This window comes from Lynx rufus, unplaced genomic scaffold (assembly GCF_022079265.1).
Source record: "Lynx rufus isolate CCGP_SWC_20201006 ecotype Redwood Valley unplaced genomic scaffold, mLynRuf1.p SCAF_6, whole genome shotgun sequence".
Classification (NCBI taxonomy): domain Eukaryota; kingdom Metazoa; phylum Chordata; class Mammalia; order Carnivora; family Felidae; genus Lynx; species Lynx rufus.
Window position 1 is genome coordinate 16994791 of NW_025814878.1, and position 20600 is coordinate 17015390.

General features: G+C 40.9%; 1 protein-coding gene across 11 annotated transcripts in view; it reads right to left on the minus strand.

The window, feature by feature from the left end:
• AIG1 (androgen induced 1) overlaps nucleotides 1-20600 on the minus strand; it is a 255378-nt gene that overhangs the window by 159947 nt on the left and 74831 nt on the right. For 9 of the 11 annotated variants that reach the window (XM_047102973.1, XM_047102976.1, XM_047102970.1 and 6 more), the window contains exon 3: nucleotides 9413-9514. The exons of the other annotated variants lie outside the window; for them this stretch is intronic. In XM_047102973.1, coding sequence (XP_046958929.1) covers nucleotides 9413-9514 — 102 coding nt within the window. The remainder of the gene's footprint in view (nucleotides 1-9412; nucleotides 9515-20600) is intronic. 11 annotated transcript variants of the gene reach the window in all.

Below are 20600 nucleotides of genomic sequence, written 5' to 3' on the forward strand. Positions count from 1 at the left end.
CTGAGCTCACTTGGAGAAAATAATCTTATTTCCTTTTCAGAAAGTGTTACCAGTCTGGGAGAGTAAGGAAATACGATAGAAATGCACTCCCTCCATCATTATTCATTCATTCCTTCAAAAATATTTTCTGAGACCCACTATGTGCCATGCACTGATCCAGAAGATGGAGCTATGGGAGGGAGCTAAGAGCATGTGCCTGCTCTTATCGAACATCCAGTTCCAGACTAATGTAACAATATACTACAAGTAAAGCACAATGGATGCTATAATAGAGGCACATGTCGGGTAGAGGTTCATAAAGAAGGGGTGATCAGCTCTATGATATAAGGGAGAGTTGATGCATGAGAGGACTTGGAGCAAAAGGAGGGTTTTGACTGGGAGATGAGGGCTGGGTGCACACTCAGTCCTGGAATGTCCTGGAGGGCAGGTTTCGCTGCCATTCTGTATTGGCTGCAGTTTAGCAGAGGGGAACACTGGAGACTCCCTGGAGAAGCTTCACCTTGACAAGAGGTATAAATAGGCTCAGGGAAGTTACCCAGTATTTCTAAAAGACCAGGCATTTTGTGGACAAATTTGGTAGTTTAGGTTCAGATTCAAACAGCAAAAAAAAAAAAGTTGGGTTGAACATTTTCTAGTGGGTTGTCAAGTCTTTCTTTGCTTTTCTTTGATCATTTTTCAACCTGATTTGGATAAAGAAGCATGAGATGAGATGAGGATTTGTGCTGTCTTCATGATCTGGTGCCAACGTAAGGATTTCAGACAATGATTCTGGACCCTCAGGAAGGCTTCTTTTCCCACTTTACCTAAATGTGACCAACACAATGACCCCTTGAGATCACTAGATATCTAGACTTCCCAGCCAACTTGGAAAAAATCAACACCTATCCTTCGAAGGTGAGTTTTGTCCCCAGTCTACCATCCACTTGGTGCCAATGCCATCTTATAACCCTCTTCCTCACCAGATCCCTTGTCTGAGCACTCTCTCTCCACTAGACGTATTCCATTAGTTTCCTGTTTCTCTATTATCCCTGGACATAGTGATAATCTTCAGTAGCCAATCTCTTCTGCCACCACATATGTAGTTTTTATCTAAGTACCTGTCTTGTCTAGAGGAATCAACCATCTTCTCCAAGCACGGTTACAAGATGGTTAAAATTTATTGCTCTGAATAATCAGTTATTTTGTTACTGACTTTACTCACAGCAGTAGCCTCCAAAGGAGCTTCGATTCAGTGGCATAAACTTAGGCATCTCAATTCAAAACAGAGTTTTAGAAATCAATCATATTATTAAATTCCAACATATATTTAATGACCCTCAAAATCATAGTACTGTGGCTTCCCCAGAGCTCATGCTGTATTCTAGTTGAGTTTAACCAGGTGGAATACACTACAAATACACCTAGAGGTCCTACATTTTGTCTATAAAATACCAAAATAACAACTTCAAATGTTAGCTAAACTACCCACTGGTCGGGTAAAAATGATGTGGAAGTTTCAGTGTATTGTATAATGAAACTGCCAAAAAGAGTTAATGGAGCTTGGACAGCACTAATAGGCCAAGACGATGGCTAAATTGCTCTCTGTGCTCTTGCCAAATCATATGAAACTATAAAAACGAATCTAGACAAGCTGAAGCCTAGTCAGGGGAGACTGAGCATGATGGTAAAGGACCTGTATTCCATTTTTTCAGTAAACATTTACTGTGTATGCAGTAATGCCAGAGAATATGCTAGGTTCTGGAGGAAAAGATGGGAGAAAAAATACAACAGTTGCTACCCCTTATGGCCTCATAGCCCATTAGGGGAACAAACAAGTAAATAAATACTAATCCAATAATGTGATAAGTGAAATCATAGGTGTCAGAACAGTGTTCTGAGGGCAGGGAGAAGCGACCCACTCAGATGCCTAGGAGACTCGGGACCACTTCATTCACAGGTGGTGTCTGAGAAGGGAATGTGGCAAGGAACCATCAGAACTTCAGATCTTCTAGAAAGGTTACTGAGGCAGCAGTGCGGGGAAAGTCCTGGTGAGGAGATAGCTCGGAGGCAGGAAGATAAGAGATGAGCCTATTGCCTCTGTTCAGTTGAGAGACGATGAAGCCTTGAACTAAAGCCGGGATGGTGGAGAAAAGGGGGCCGGGGCAGCTTTGGCAGCTACTTTGGACGTACATCTAATAGGACGTGCCGACTAACTGTGAGGGATGTGGTAGAAAGAGGGGCTTTTAGATGCTTCAGTCATTATTCAAGTGGCAACATGGGATGAGTAACAAGACTGAGGGAAGGGGTTAAGGTAATGAGGTGAGGGATTAACGTAGTGAATTTGTTACAGTATGTTCATCTCAAGGTCTTTGTGTCAAATGCTGAGCGTGATGCCCCTTAGAAGATGGAACAGGAAGAACCAACTTGGAATGACCAACATTTAAGAGAGACTGAAGTTATGGGGAAGAGCGAGATCCTCTTGGAAGAGAACATGAGGAAAACAATGACAACTGGTATTTGAATCCTGTGGAATGGATGAATGGACTGGGCCAATTTGGGCTGGAGGAAAGAACAGAAGGCTCAGTTCCTTATGAGAGTCTTTCCTAAGCTGAAGACTCCATGGTCTCGGTCCACTGTTGAAGTCCCATCATCGGAGATGCCCAGCAGAGACTGAAAGAGAATCTGCCAAGATACTGTTCAGGTCATTTAGGTGCCACATGGTGTATGGACCCGCTGATCTTTAGAACCACTTCCCAAGTTTAGAGATGATGCCTCTATGATAGAAAATGCAGCTTTGTGCTTCTACTTCACTTTCTTTGGCAGCTATCGCTGATGCTTGCCAAGGTTGGAGCTTCAATTAAAAGGAAACTGGAAAGGATATAGGGATGGACTTCTGCCAACGAGTTGGGTCTGTGGCTAATGAATGATCTGTTTGTGGTAATGAAGAAGGAAGCCAGTTCCTAAGACAACACCTTCGGGCCTGGCCCCTCCTCTCCCCCAGCTATGAAGAACTAAGGGCAAATGAATGGGAAACATATGAATGAAGTTTACTTTGAAATATCTATGGATTTAAGGATTAGGGGTAAAAGAGCTTGAGTAAACCACACTTTGGGTTTTGCTGACCCCAAAATATCTGCATATAATTTATAGACCTTATGATGAACTCAAACGACTGCTGGGCCTGCTCATCTATTCAGTGGAGCAAGAAAAAGGGCAGAGTGTATGCCAAATGATATTAGCCTTGAATTCTACCCTTACGTGGAAAATTAGTTTTACACAGGAATTTGTGATGTCAGAAAATTGCTTTAAAAAGCCATGGTCTATTACCCTAGAGAAAAAAACCAACTAATACCCAGACAAAATAATCAATATAGGGAAGAACTTTTCAGTAAATGTGACCCAGGATATGATTTGCCTGGTCTGTAACTCTCAGATGTTCCAGGGACCATGGTGTGTTTTTTGGACATCATTTCAGGCCTTCTCAGGCAGTAGTAGCAATATGATACGTACCAACAGACAAGACCCCCAGGGGGGATAGCAAGTCATGTCTAAGATTTTGCTGCAGTGCAGCTGAGATGGGAGAGTGACGTAAAATACAAGCTAGGAAAGAAGTGAATGGCTTGGGGTTGTATTCCGTCAACTACCATGAAAAGGAAAAGACCAAGAAGGGGAGAAGAGAACAAGAGAAAACATGGACATAGAATATTGATAAAATTCATTCATTTCATACAGCAAATACTCATTGATTTCCATTATGTAGAGGCACTGCTTGAGGCGCTTGGAATAAATGAGTAACTGAAACAAAGATCCCTGCTCTTATGAAAATTATATTCCAGCGGGAGAGGACGGACAATAAGCCATAAGTACAACATAAAAGTAAAGCCATATAATATGTCAAGGATAGTAAGTGCCAGGAGGGGGACAGAGAGCAGGGACAGCGAGGGGACTCTGGGGATATGGGAGTAGTTGGCAATACCTAATAGGCTGCTCAGAGTAGGCTTTACTGAGAAGGTGAGATTGAGCCAATGAAAATTCACAAGGAGAAAGCTATGATCGGTAAAACTGGACATGAAAAAGCTTACACATGAGAACCGTATGCAATAACTGTGAAAGCATCTGCCTCACTGTGGATGGAACTCTTTCTTGTTCCTGGGTCTTTGGGGTCTTATTTGTTTTCTTTGGGAGGTCCATTGGGAGTTTTAGAAAGTGGTTCCCAAGAAATTTCTGACCTCTGCTCCAGTCTTACTTTTATTTTGAAAATTTACAAATATCTCCCAGTTACTTTAGAATATATTGGGACAATGAGAAAGGTCAGCTTTATTCATATGAAAAAGGAGATAGTCTTCTTTTGACCAACAGCTTATTTTATGAAATATCCCATATCAGGGTGGCACAGAGTTGTGTTATTTAACCAAAGAATAACATCTAATCTGACTTCCTGCAAAACCAATGATCATCCAAGCAGTATTCAATGCCTTCTCTTCGGAGACAGATGTACAAAAACTTTAGTAATTACCAAATGTCAAAATAATATCGAACGGAATAAATAGTTACCTAAATTAAAGTTCTCTTGAGGATCAGTGACATACAATGAGAAAAACTGACAAATCAAGCATGAAGAGAGGTGGGGTTTATTTTTGTATCTCCTTATTAATTATACGGAGAATGAACAACCGCTGTGATTATGAGAATATCTAGGTCATGTATGCTTAAAGATCCGTGATAATAACAATAATAATACCCAAACTTCTGCAGTGCTTGGCATTCTCAAAGCATGTTATAAACATTAATTAGGTCTTCACTAAGCACAGACACTGTCTCATGGTTGGTTCTTCCTCTTACAGCATTGCTGAGAATCTGCAATCTTTCTAGAGTTTAAAGATTTATTTATTTATTGCTTTTAATGTACATTTACTCCATTGACAATGCTTTAAACTTGTAATCAGCAGAAGAGAAAGGTTCAGGGATCTGTTTTTTTGCAACCAAGGAAGAGGCCAGAATAACAATAGTGCTTCTTCTTGTCAGAGTGAACACAGCCTCCTGGGGACCACTCTGTTGGCTGGTGGAACTGTTTCCCCACTCATCTTCCTCCACCTCAAACATGCCGTTTCTATACTTTAAAGGTGTAAATATTTTTCTCCTGTAACCACACATTACCTAGCAGGCTTCTTTGCATCTCGTGGGTTTTCAATAAATGTTTGCTAGATTGAATTAAATCAAAGCTCAGCTCCCACAGGTTGTATCCACACAGAACCCAACCTCAACTGTCAATGACTGTTCAAATTACATTTTTAAAATGGATTCATTTTGCTGAAATCACCTCTAGTTTTCTCTTGTCTGCTCATCAGTGGACCGAGGGAAAGAAAGGTGGTAGGAGGATATAAATGTAAGCATGACATTCTTCCAAGTTTCAAAAGCAAACACACAAATACCCTTTTTATCACCAATACTTAGTGAATGCCTAGTGGGCATCATGTGCTGTTCGAATGGCTGGAAATGCAAAAAGAAATAGGGCTGCAAGGATAGAACAGTTTTTGATTTTGGCTACTGAAGTGACTCCAGCTAAAGGTATTATATTTTATAGATTTACATTTTTAATTGTAATAAATTAAAATTTTGTGTGTGCATGTGCTATTTTAATGGAGCCCTGAGATAAGCTAGTGGTTACACTAGTGAGGTTGTATTACTGTTGCAACTCATCTATTTATCAGTTTCCTCTTCTCTTCAAAAAAAAAAATTCTAAGATTGCTTGCTGAGAGAAAAGAAGTAGACAACAGAAAAGAAGAGACAGGATACTTTCCTTTAGTTCCAATTGTGTCTAACTTTTGGGTATTTTGGTGTAAATCAAAAGGAAAGTCCTTTGAATTTTAGATCTTGTGAGTCTGTTTTCTAACTGATTTTGTGCTGGGCAGTTGAGTGTTATGAATTCAAGGCTGACTTGGTGACGTCTTCTGAAATGGTGCCACGACAGACTTACAAACTGCATTTCAGTTTTGTGGTTCAGGGCTCTGGATCCTAAGAGGTGATGTTGAGACTCTTCAAGCAATGAGTGTGATTCTACATGTAAGAACAGGGTACACTGTCTCTTGGAATTCTTGGAGTTATCAAACTCTAGGTAGACAATACCAAAAGCCTAAAGGACCATACACCATCTGCATAAATATTTAAAAGTTATAAATTAAGCGAGCAAAATATTAAATAAAATATGTTCTATCCTTCTACATTGTTGGATATATATTTCATAAAGCAAAATAAAAATTATGTGATTGGATGAGTAGAAAAATAAAGGCTTACAGAATTATAAATTACAAATTTATGAGTGACAAATTACAAAAATTATATTATTTAATATAATATAAATATAAATATTCTAAAATTTTAATTCCTTGCCTTCATTTCAGCAAATTCACCGAATTCGTTATTACAATGGACACTCACAAAATTTAAGCTCTATTGATATTACTAATGTAATGCATTAATTAGAAACAATGTAGTTATAATCCAAGTACACACAATTTGAATGTCTTCATCAAAATGTGAACATTCAAATGAATGTAAAAAAATTTAATTGAATTATTTTCATACTTTTAAAACAAAATATTCAAAATTACCTATTTTGAAATAAAATACACATGACAATTATTATTAAACTTTTAAATAAAATTTAAATAAAGTTAAAAATGCCTATTTGAGTTTTTGGTATTTCATAAATTTTTTACACATTTTTATAAAAACTAAATTATTCATGATTCCAGCAGTTTATGTTCATATTTTAAGAGCCAATCGAAGGAATCAGTATCCTACTTAAAGTTACATCTATACAAAGTTAGAGTAATGTCAATTAATATTGCAAAATATTCCTCAGCCCCATACAGGCAACTTCTTTGTCAGTAATTTTGAGACCATGAACTGGAACATGAAGAAAACCAGAGAAATGGTCATTCATCCCTACTAAAGTACAAAACTCATGAGGAAAGACTCTATGGAGCTCTTATTATCTTAGAGGATTTGACATGCCGATTCATTTATCTTTTCTGTTTCCGAAATATTCATATCACTCAAGTTCTCCTTGAATTTCTAAGTAGTGTTTGTCTCCAAGAGTGAGAATTCAACCCATCAAAGTGACTCAAGGGGAAATGATGAGAGTTCAGTTATACCTCTAATGACTGCATCAGTACTTTAGAACCATTCATTTGAAACATTAACTAGCACTTGGATCTGCAAGGGTTGTGATTTATTCTCTGGCCTAAAGGTAATATTGTGCATTTGAGGGGTGTAGACAATAAGCCTAACAGTTAAGGACTGTGCTTCTATAGCGCAGGATGCAACCACTGGTTCTCAGTTAAGGCCCTCCTTGTGTCCGAAACTTTGAGCCTTGGTTTCTTCATTTCTGAAAGGGATACCAATTTCTGGTTCATAGCACCACCATGAAAATTAAATGGTATAACCACTGTAGAATACCTAGCACACGGTAGGTTCTCAAAAAATAACAGCTATTATTACTGACTGGCGAACAATTACGGAAACTGGCTACAGTAGCCCCCCGTACCCTTATTCACAGTTCCAGTTACCCAGGGAAACCATGGCCTGGAAACAGATGCCAGAAGATCATAGTAGCCTGAGGCTACATCACAACGCCTGCATCATTTACCCCATGTCATCTCATCGTGTAGGCATTTTATCATCTCTCATCTTCACAAGAAGTGTGAGCACAGTACAGTAGGATATTATGAAGAGAGAGAAATAGCATTCGCAGTTTTATTACTGTATATTACTATGTAGTTATATGTTCCATTCTGTTATTATTGTTCATTTCTTTCTGTGCCTAACTTATAAGTTAAACTTTATCATAGGTATGTATGTATGTATAGGAAAAAACACAGTATGGTACTATCTGTGGTTTCAGGCATCCACTGGGGATCTTGGAACAGATCCCTCTTGGATAAGGGGGAGGACGACTATATACTAAATTCACTCATCAATCCAACAAACACGTCTTGATCCTACTACATGCCAGGTGGGTGGGCAGAGTGCTTGCGGCTGGAGGCTTTACACTAGGAAGGAACACTTAGTGAGGGGGGATACAGACATGTCTAATGGAGACTTGAAGGTCCTTTGCAAATGTAACTGACAGGGGAGCTAATCTGGCCTATGGGGGTGAGGACAGGCTTCTGAGAGATGTTGTAGAAGCGAGCAGGATAAGAAAGGGTTCCCCAGGAAAGAATGGAAAGAGCATTTGGGGCAGAGGATTGCAAAGACATGGGGTTACGAAAGGCTTTGCACATTCAAGAAAAGTCAAAAGTTGGAGAGGCATGGAGTAACCACATCAAGTCCGTTAGATGGTTACATGAAGCTGACAAGACCCAGCTTATTCGTTTGGAACTGAATCAGAGATGCCACATTAATCCTTCAATAGTGCGGCTCTAATTGGATTCAAAGAAAATGCCAGTTTTCCGAGTCGTGCCACTTGTGATGAGTTGTCTTAGGAAAGGATTAATCAAAGTCCCGCAGCAATGTTTGTTAGTACACACCACTTTTCTCAAAATATACCAAAATTGGGGGCAGAAAGGAAACTGTTATTTTGGACCTATGACGTGTGATTTCTAGCTCCTCTTTCCCCTATAATTTCTGTGATGGGTTGCCCTTTTCACCAGGAGCACCCAGTGACATATTCTAAAAACTGCTGTAACCAAAAAAATGCAGGCTTCTTAGTTAATAACAAAACCGCTCAATTCCAGAGGCAGAACGAGAAGACAACGACAAAATTTCTCTGAAGAAAATATACCCTCAGATCTTATAAGGTGATGTGCAAACCATCCAAAAGATTTGATCTGAAACATGTGAAGACGACACCATGGCTAAAGCTTCAGAAAGAATCAGACTGAGAAGAAGGAAAAGACCCAGCAGTCCCAGGCAAACACGCTCCAATGGGGACAGCCCGCCATGGCAGCACCCACTGCTAAGGCCGCCTCCATGCCTGCGGCAGATCTCCCAGGGAAAATAATAGTCTTGCTGCTCCTCCTGGGGAAATTCTCCAAGGAGAATTGTTGCTTCCAACACAATTCCACTCATGTGGGGAACAATGGCCCTCGATAGTTGTATAGGTTGGAAAAGATCCTCAGGCTCCAATAGGGGATAAGTCTTTGAATGGCACAGAAATTAAATTCATCCTGGAATAAGCTAGTTGTATTATCCAACAACACCAACAACTTATAAACTGTGGGTTCATCTTCTACATAGTTTTAATAGTGACTCAATTTCATGGAAGTTGTTTTTTATTTACGTTCAGCATTCTTCTCTAATTATAATCTCTCATAATCCCCATCATTTCACTGCCATTTAGGTAGATTCTATGGAAAGCCTAAATTAGAAAATAGCTCCCTAATAGATTTTTTTTTTAATGAAAGGAAATTATTTGTTTTAGTCCACTCACCATTCCGTGATTCAGCCACCCTGGGATAAAATTATCAAGCAACTTCGGGTAAATCATCTCTCTGTCATAGGCATAAATGATCCAGAACACCGCTACAACGAACTGGAAGGGAAAAGAAATCCTTTATTTCAAATTCACAACATACAATTTGTTGGTTATCCATTGTTCAAAGAACCCAACAGAACTGTAGTCTACAGTGAAAGGCGAATCAGTAAACCAGCTAATGACTGGAAAGAGAGATCTAACTTCATTCCATTAGTGGTAATGCATGGGGTCCTTCTTCCTTCCTTGATCTCCCTATTGTGTTCTCTCAGGCAAAAAGGGATCTATTTTCGAGGGAAAGATAAATCGTGTCTGTCATCTGGAACAGCTCTCTTCTAGGGCTAATTGGGTTGGTTTGAATCCTCTCAAGAGAGTTTAAAAGTTCACTGGTGGTTTTTTGGATCCCATTCCCCACTGTACAGAGTCAGCACACATTCAAGAAACTGTAGTGTATTTTCCTTGAACCCATCATGTGGTTTAAATTAATCTTCACATTCTCAAGTTTCCATTTCACCACTAACAGCATTAAAATCACTGCTATATAAAATGTCCCAAAGTCACATTTCCTGCAAATGTATTAATTTATATAGCCTAAGCAGGGGCTTTGGCTGCACTGAGAGCAAAGTGTATGGAACACAAGAATCCTAATTCTCTTGGAATAATTTACATGCTCATCTGGGTTCCTGAGATTTATTTTGACCCATCAGCAACATAGACATCAAAAGAGAGTAGACTACTCAATTTATTCTCTTATGTTTCTTCAAACTAATGGTGAGAGAAGTTCCCGATTAAATAAAGAAATGAATGGTCCAAGGTCTTAACCTTCAACTTAGAATTTTAGAGAAAACACAAATGCTTTTGTACACAGTCAATAAGTGTAGCATGGAAAAGGAAACAATCCCAGAGGGAGGGCTCAAAGTCTCTGCAGAGCTGTTACATCTCAAAGTAAATGCTACAGCATGATAAAATGCAGATAAATATTAAAAAGAAACACTTTTTATCTCATTTCTTATAAGTCATCTCCACCCCCACATTTTATTAATAAAAGTAGTAAATATTTTAATGCCACTTTTCGTAAAACTCCCAGTGGTTATACCACAAGCTAGTTATCAGAAAGGTTCCAAAATTCTTTTCCAAGTATGTCAGTTACAACATGGGTAATAGTAGCCTTTAAAAAAAGTTCACCCTTAAAACCTAAGAAGTTATGAACATTTCTTGCTTCATAAAACACATTGAAAGATAATTATAATAGGCAACCATAGATTACACACACAGTTTCAATACCAGATTGGGGTCCCTAGTTGTTTATCCTGCTTTTGGGTCAACTATTTTCACTTAGTTGATAAATGCACAAGATGGAAAAGAAAAAAACAAAACTCAAGCCATTAATGTTAACTATCATTATGATCTTTCCAAGCACAATGAGTAATTTTTAAATTATTCACAACTTTGGTTTATTCATTCCACTGTATACTCCAAATGTACTCAATATTAGCGTTACCTGCTCTCAGATCTAAGCCCCAAGATTGCTACTCAAGTAGCATTGCTACTCAAAATGTGGTCCCATGGATCAGCAGCCCCCATGTTACCCAAGAGCTTGCTAGATACATTGAATGCCAGGTCCCGTCTTAATATATTCTGATTCTGCATTTTAATAAGACCCTGGGGTCATTCATATCCACATTAAAGCCTGAGATGTCATACTTTGGACACTACTCCAGCCACCTTGAGCCTCCTCCCCCCACCATGGAGCGAGGTAGTCACAGAGCCAAGTGGCTGGTCTATCTAGAGCCTCTGCTCTCCTTTTCCAGACCTGGGAAACCATGATCCTAGAATTTCCTGCCCCAGAAGACAAAAGTGTGCTTCAGGGCCTGTGTGGGCCTCCTTCCTGGGTCTGATCTGGAGGACTGACCGCACAATAAATGGGGATAGCCCCTGACCTGAGAGGTGGTTAAGACATATCTGCTTCTGAAGGGTGAGAACCAGTTTTACATTTGGTCTGGAGTCCACATATAAGCACGAAGCGATTTCAATCCTGGAAAGAGCCATATGTGGATATCCCTTCACCTCTGCCATATAATGTCACCTGACAATAGGGCACATCTTCATCACAGTCACAGGTGCCCTCCCACATTCAAGGGGGGGGGATTATATACTTGCTCCACAGGCGATGCAATCTTGGGGCCAACTTAGAATTCTGCTTAGCGTATGCTTCCACTCTTCTTTTCCAAATTGTTTTGGCTATTTTCAGTCCTTTGCATTTCCATTTAAATTTCAGAATCTCAGCTTGCTAATTTCTACAAAAATATCCTCCTAGAATTCTGATTACAACTATACTGAATCAATATGTTCAATTTGGGGAGAAATGATATCCTAACAATATTGAGTCTTCTGTCCCAGGAACATAATTTACGTCTCCATTTATTTAGATCTTTGGTTTCTCAGTTTGTAGTTTTCAGTGAAAAGGATCTTGTACATATTTTTTAAAAAATCTATCACTAATCTATCACTAAATCTATCACATTTCATGTGCTTTTATGTTATTGTAGATATTATTAAATTTGTTTTTACATTCTTTGTTGCTAGCATATAAAAGGTACAAATGACTTTTGTATATTGACACCATATCCTCTATCTTTGCTAAATTCACATAGTTTGAGTAGTTCACAAATCATTCTAGATTTTTATACGTACATGATCTGCAAATAAAGATAGCTTTTCTTCTTCCTTTACAATTTGGATGCCTTTTACTTCTTTTTCTTTTCTTACTGCACTATGACCTTTTGCGCAATGTTACCTAGAAGTGATGAACAGTGAACACCCTTGCTTTTTTCCCTATCTTAGGAAAGTGTTCAGCCTTTCAACATGTGCATTTGCTATTAGCTGCATGTTTTTCTTAGATGCCTTTTATCATGTTGAGGAAAATCTCTCCCATCCTACATTTATGTATGTAATGAGCAAGTACTGATTTTTTTCAGATAATATTGCTGTAAAGCCTCAGGTGATCAGATAGCTCTTCTCCTTTATTCTGTTGATATGATGAATTATATAGATTTTTAATGTTAAACCAACCTTTAATACCTGGTCATTAGGTATTATCATTTTTATATATTGCTGGATTTGACTTAATGACATTGTGTTAAGAATTTTTCTCTTGTCTTTATTAAGTGTATCAATCTGTAATTAGGTTTATTTTCTCACAGTGTTTTTTTTTTTTTTTAATTTTTTTTTTCAACGTTTATTTATTTTTGGGACAGAGAGAGACAGAGCATGAACGGGGGGAGGGGCAGAGAGAGAAGGAGACACAGAATCGGAAACAGGCTCCAGGCTCTGAGCCATCAGCCCAGAGCCCGACGCGGGGCTCGAACTCACGGACCGCGAGATCGTGACCTGGCTGAAGTCGGACGCTTAACCGACTGCGCCACCCAGGCGCCCCTCATCTGTTTTCTTAATCCCAATTGTGTACCAGTGGGGCAGGGATAAAGCAAGAGACATCATTGATTTACTTTGTTAACTATCCTTTGTAATGCACAATTCCTAATTAATTACATCCCATATCATCACACTATATTTTATATAACACAACTTTAAGAAAAAAAAATCTACTCTGGTGGATTCTTTTGCTGGAAAGAGAGTTTTTTTCCTGACACAGTATCTACATGGTATTTTCATCCAACTTGAAAAAAATATTCTTATATAGGAGACAATATTTTATTTTATTTTATTTTATTTTTATTTATTTATTTTTTTCAACGTTTACTTATTTTTGGGACAGAGAGAGACAGAGCATGAACGGGGGAGGGGCAGAGAGAGAGGGAGACACAGAATGGGAAACAGGTTCCAGGCTCTGAGCCATCAGCCCAGAGCCCGACGCGGGGCTCGAACTCACGGACCGCGAGATCGTGACCTGGCTGAAGTCGGACGCTTAACCGACTGCGCCACCCAGGCGCCCCTCACAGTGTTTTTTTTTTTTAAGTTTACTTATTTATTTTTGAGAGAGAGAGAGAGAGAGAGCGCATGAGAAGGGGAGGGGCAGAGAGGGAGAGAGGGAATCCCAAGCAGGCTCCACACTGTCAGCATGGAGCCGGATGCTGGGCTCAATCTCACCACCGTGAGATCGAGACCTGAGTTGAAATCGAGAGTCAGATGCTTAACCAACTGAGCCACCTGGGTGGCCCTCATAATGTCTTTTTCTAATTTTGGTGCCAGGACAATGGTGACTTCAAAACACAAAGCAGGAAAAGCTCCCTCCTCTATTTTCTGAGGGACTCTGCAAGATTAGTATTCTGTCTTCCTTACTTATTTGATATGCTTCTCTAGGGGAGCTTTCTGGACTTCTAAGTTTTCTTATGAGAAGATTTAATAATGAATTCAATTTCTTTAATACATATAGAGTTTCCAGGCTTTCTGTGTTCTCTTGAGTTACTTTTAGTCATTTTTGCCTTTTGTGGAATTTTCCCATCTCATGGAAGGTTTTGAATTTATGAAGTGTCCTTAATATTCCGTCATGGAAATCAGCGAATGCTACAAATCACGTATTTTTTTCCCTGGAGAGCCAGTTGTTAATTACTTACTAGCACACCACTGCTGAGAGCTACTTTCTGTTCGCCATAAATGATCATTCATGGTGTCCCGACCACGGGGAAAGCATCGTGGGGTCAATACTTACCAGTGCAATCGGATCAATCCTTTAGCCCCTACCATATATTAAGGGGACTGCATGGATCATTACAAGTGAAGTGACTTTCAAGAAAGTATGAGTCACCTTTCTTAGCATCACACTAGAAGGTCAAGAGGCCCAGCTAACTGAGCGATCAGGCTTCTAAATAATTCTTGAGATATAAACATGGCACAGATGGCAGTTTCTTGGCTCCATGCGCTGATATCCTCTTGACAGTATGGTCATCAGCAAACCCAAAATAAGTTTGAACTCTACTACCGGGGCATGAATATGAAACAAAAATAGGTTCTCTGGGACAGGCCAAGTGCTACTGAAACGTTCCACTGTTGTGGCCAGCGATTCCTCCGCGTGCACCTGCTGCTTCCCTGCTGCCAGGACCAGAATACTGTACTTGAACTGAGAGTGGAAGGAGCTCAGGCACTTTCTAGTCCTTCAAACTTCCCAGACAAAGTACTTGTGTTACAGCTGGTCGTTGAGGCCTCGTTTGAACCCCTGGAACAATTAGCAATGAATGCGAAAGAAAACTGGATCCACACTTCACCTCCTTCTATAAGGAGTCTCTTATACGGTATCAGTAGAAGCCGAAGTTAATCAGCTTTAGTCCACTTCTAAGAAGAAGCTTTACTGATCAGTGGGAAATTCTTGGGAATTCAGTAAAACCGATTAGAGCACAAAGGCTGTTGCAGAGAAATTTACCATGAAGGAGGCCAAAGAGAAAAGTCACTTATCTACAGATTGGTCTATAGAGGCCATTTACATGATCTCAAACATCCACTGTTGAAGGAAGGAAGGAGGAAATACACGAATACATCTTTAAAGTCTTTAGCTTCAACAGGAAAGGATCCTATGAAAGTGTGTTTCCTTTAAAAGCTAATCTAGGGGCCCCTGGGTGGCGCAGTCGGTTAAGCGTCCGACTTCAGCCAGGTCACGATCTCGCGGTCCGTGAGTTCGAGCCCCGCGTCAGGCTCTGGGCTGATGGCTCAGAGCCTGGAGCCTGTTTCGGATTCTGTGTCTCCCTCTCTCTCTGCCCCTCCCCCGTTCATGCTCTGTCTCTCTCTGTCCCAAAAATAAATAAACGTTGAAAAAAAAAATAAATAAAAGCTAATCTATTAGTACTCATACCAAATACCAATTGGGAAAAAAAAAATTTAATTCTGTTTTGGGCTCTATTACTTTGCCTCCAGATTTGCTTTGTTATGATTTGCTTTCCCATCACTTCTTTCCCTGGGAATACGTGCTGCGAGGTAATATGTAGACGTATTTCCAGTTGTGATTTCTCCTTCCAAACACACAAAGCGCGAGAATAAGCTGTGTGTTCTGGGTGCTAGCTGGCTTTGTCTTTGATGGTCCCCACACTGAGACAGACTGTCTCATTTTGACAAGGCCCTTGTCTTCCTACCCTCCAGGTCTAGGAGATCCCAAGTCCTTATGTGCTTTCCTGGCTGACCTCCCTCAGCCACACCCTCAAACGCAGCAATGCTCAGTGAAGCACAGACCCCTCTGGAACGTTAGAGTAACTTCTGTTCCAGGGTACAGTTAGTCTCCAGTATCCATTCCTGCAACCATGACCCAGATGTCTCTACTTGTAATTATGAGGCTATGAGCACCATTGCATTTTTCACTCTGTACATTATGCTCATAGTACCTTAAAACCAGAATCTGCATTTAGAGCGTTCCTAAAACACACATCACTGCCTTTTTTCACAGCCTTCAACTATATTTACCTATCCATTTAAGGTAAATAAAAATATCCACATTTACCTACATTTAAGTCCTTAATTATCTCTTCTGACTGAGTAAATAACGTGAGCATAAAAACCCAGCTCTCATGGTGCCCATGTGATTTGACGCCCGCCTTTCTCTCTGACCTCCACTTGTACCACATTCTCTCTGGCTCCCTAGGCTCCGACTGGCAATTCATTCCTAAAACTCATTAAACTCTTTCCTGCCTCAGGGTCTTTGCATTTCCTACTCTTAATGCCAGGAATTCTCTTACCCCATTTTCACCTGGCTGGAATCTCTGTCCCTTCAGGCCTTGGGGGAGACCTTGCCATTGACTCCACTGCACGTTATTTTCCATCACAGACCCTGAGAGAAAGTAAGCTGTTGTTGTTGTTCACTTGTTCATTATCTGGCTCTTTAAGAGGAGGTGAAGTGTCAAAAAACAGGAACTTGTCTGTCTTGTTCGCAGCCTTTTTTTTCCCCACTGCCTCGCACATAGCATGTTTGTGATGAAACTTCCCGGAGTAAATGAATAAAGATGTGTTGCTGCTTCCTGTATGTCTGTCAGGCTCTACATCTCCCATAGGGGAAAGTACCCTTTCAAGCCTTCAATTTGCTTCCTAATGACCTAAAATTCCTTTTTTATGTTCTCCGTGTTTTTTGTCCTCCTGTCTGTGTGGAAGAGAAGCCCTTCTTTCCAGGGTCATTCTTCCAGCCCATCTCTTCTCAGACTTTCTACCTGCTGGCCCCTCCTTCACCTGTATTAATCTTCTATCACCCTGAAATAATCCTTCTCTGGACTTCTGGATCACGATGGAAGTACTAAATGCTCTCGTTCCCCAAATCAACCAAACACAAGGAGAATGAGAAACAAAGTGAAGCCAATGCAGTAGGAAACACTGATAATCCAAATATCAGTCTTTTCGACAGGTTGCTAAGAATTGGGAAAATTGAGCAGGGACGAGACAAGACTCTGATGGAAGAAACAAGATCCAAGGGTTCTCTGGTCGAGCGAGCAGAACAGAGAGATCGCTACAGGCGGCATACTCTAAGGGACACTGAATGACCCTTGCTGGGAACAGGAGGAGGTCTGAGATGCATGGGAGCACCAGGGAGACGTTCTGATCCCTGCGTGGCTTCAGGTGTCAGCAGTGGTGATGCTAAATGTGGGAACAGGCCAGCGTATCATTTCTGGAGAAGCAGGATGTGGGGATGTTAGGTAAACAAGAAAGGATCTGCGGTGGCCAGCCTGCACGCTCACCTGACCCACACAAAGCTTCCCGTCACCATATAAAATGGTTGTGATCAAAACGAGTCAAGGAGAGAGATGAGTGTAGCCACTCTCCAGAGGAGGTGGTGGTGGAAAGCAGGCAGAAATTCAAGCTGCCCTAGCTCACTTCTGTCCTTGCACAAAGAGCTGGCTCAGAAAGAACACACCCATTTGAGGATGAGTAATCATAAGAAAAGAAATAGCATGGAATGTATTCATAAATACCACAAAAGGGAGAGAGAGAGAGAGAGAGAGAAGGGGGACTATGACCTCCCCCGGCAAAAGGCACCTGAACAAGACAAACGGAAAAGTTATTAATTAATGATCAAATGATTCTCCATTAAAGAAAAGAGGTCAAAGATGAAAATTTGAGATTAAATAAAGAAGACAGACAAGATAAGAGAGGAGAGTTTAAGAAATAAAGTATAAAAATATAAAGCCACATAAAGCTGAAAGTCACATTATAAGCAGCAAAAGGAAAACCTGCCTTTGGTTAAGATGGTTGGGGGTCAGCTTTCTGCAGTGCTGTGGACTAGATACACCGAAAAACCCTCCCACTGGGAAACACTAGGTGCTAAATAAATTACAACAAATATACCTTCAAATGTATTGCTGAGCAGACAAGAAAGGAAGGGAAGTCACTGGGAGTTAGTGGGGGGGAAAAAGACCCATACGGACAAGAACAGAACAGAGACAAAACCAGAACAGTAGCAAACACAGAAACTGGGGCTGCCCTGGGGGCCAATGGCCCTACTAGAATCAGAGTGCTCCCTGCATGGTGGCCACGGGCATGGATGAGCCGGGCCTCGGGCCCACGCAGATTGGTGGAGCGGGCCCTGAGGGGTCAGAGCTTCAGTGAAAGGGCAGGCTAGAGAAAGTGCCTTCATCAGGCTGGATATATTGCTTTCTAGTCCGAATTGCTAAGATTTTTTTTAAAGTCAAAAACATTTCATTTCACTGAATTTTGTGCCACGCCGAGATCGCCATTTTTCGTCCTTCATCTTTGATTCATGTAAGCTGAGTGTGGTTATTCACAACGACTGCAAAGTCAGAGAACAGCTTTTATGCCCATATCAGGTAACTGTGGTGGATACTGTAGTGCCTCTCCCTGATCCCCTCTTCAGGGTCCATGCATCCAGCCCTCAGATGTTGGGAATATTGGTTTTTGGCCACTCTTGAGCTGCATCCCCCCTCATTGGGAACCGCCTTGCGCGAAGTCAGGCCCCTTCCCCAGGGGAAGTCTGAATCCAATGACTGACTGATGCAAGGAAACAAGCCCCCAGCCCCTCTGTCTCCATTCAGGGAAACTCTAAGGTCCCAGGATGCCTGTTACGACTTCAGTGTGGGCCATCCTCCCCTTCTACCCGCTACTGTCTTCCTCACTTCAGAACAGGTGTTTCTCCCAAGAACCCCCTTCTGCATGTGCTCTCCAACCCTGAGCCTGTTCATAGGAAGCCCAATCTAAGACCATGCCATGCATGGATAAGCACAACAGACAGACATATTTAAGCATGAAAACATTCTTAATACATCACTATAGAGAAATGCATAAAAAGTAAAAATTATTTGTAATCTCGCCCTGTATAGACAGTCATTGTCAAAAGGATACGTAATCCTTTAAAAGGTCTTTTCCTATGCATGTAAAGTGCATTCCATTAATTATTCTAGAAAATTAGATCATACTTTGATTAGTCTCCTGCAATTTTTTTTAAGTTTATTTAGAGAGAGAGGGGCAGAGAGGTTGGGAAAGAGAGAGGGAGAGAGAGAATTCCAAGAAGGCCCTGTTCTGTCAGGACAGAGCCCAGTATGGAGCTCACAAATCATGAGGCCATGACCTGAGCTGAAACCAAGAGTCAGACACTTAACTGGCTGAGCCACCCTCGTGCTCCTATCTTCTGTGGTTTTTTAACTTAAGAAAGTTTTAAGGTGATATCCCAGTTTTCTTAAGCACTTCATAGTGCCACACTGTATGGTTATGCACTATAATTACTCAAGCACTCACTAATGCATATGTATATTCATTACAAATAGTACAATTTCCAATAATGCTGCAATGCTTTGTGATGTGTGTGTTTTCATGCACCCAAATCATGAGTACCTCAGAGGAATAAGTCACTAGAAGTGAAGCTCCTGGATCCAAGGTCACCATTGCCTTTTGAGCTGACTTTCACAAAGGCTCCTCTGTCATTCCCTGATCCCAGTGCCTACTGCCTTTACCCCGGTTCCAGGCCATGCTGTCCCTGTCCTGGACTATTGCCGTAGCCCCTTGGCTAGAGCCACTGGCATCAGCTTCCTTTAAATTCTATCCATGCTTTATCTTGGCCTCAGAGTTATCTTACTAAAAACATTTAAGAACTTCTCCGTTTAAAACTTCCAATGGCTCCCCCTTGCTTGCAGAATAAAATAAAAACTCCCTTTGTGATCTGGTCCCAAATTCTTTCCAGTTCCCTTCCAGCTTCTTCCAGGAACCCAGTCAACAGAATATGTATAGTTTCCCAAACTTACCACATATTTCCAAGTATCCATTCCTTTCTGCTTTTTGTAATAGCAGTTTGAAATGCAGTACATTTTTTTCCAAAATCCAAGCTCTATCAAATGTTAGATATCAGTTGTGCAGCTGTCCCCACCACCTAAAAAAAACCCTACAATTTCTCGTCAAAAGTAATTACTTTTTTCCCTGACCCACTTCAGGCCTCTGCTTATAACATGAGCCCATTTAACTATCTCCTATGTGTCCTTTCGCTTGCTGGCCCCTCCAAGCTGCTGAAGGCTCTGTCTGCTCTCCAGGCCCCTCATCCGCTGCTCCGTCTGCCTGGAATGCCTCCCACCACCCCTCCCCGCTCATCCTTACCATGTAGAAGGGATCAGAAATAGCATAAGCTCCAAGAAGCCTCCCCTGAGTTGTCCCTTTTTCTAGCATGTGCTCTCATAGCCCGTTATGTTTTTCCTTCATAAAGCTAGGCATAATCGTGATGAAATAAGTGACTGTGTAATTACTGGTTTCTCTTCCCAGTGGGATGTGAACTTGATGAGAGAGCAAGGACCAGTTGATTTCCTCTCTGTTGCATCCTCACATCTCCCTTGGCACGTTCTATGTTTATTTCCTGGCTCTTTATTTTGAAATAATCAAAGACTCGCAAGAAGTTGAAAAATAATACAGAGAGTTCCTGTGTATCCTTCACCCAGCTTTCCCCAAGGATAACATCTTACACAAGTATGGTACATTTTCAAACCAGAAAACTGACATTGGCACAGTACTATTAACGAAACTAGAGACCTACAGACCTATTCAGATTTCACCAGTTTTTCCAGCCACTCATTTTTTGAGGGGTGTATTGTACCATGCAATTTTACCACATGGACACATTTCTGGAACCTCTACCGCAATCAGGATTCGGAAGAGTTCCATTACCACAAAGTCCCTAATGCTACCCCCTTAAGAGTCACACCCTTCCCCAACCTTGACCCCAGCC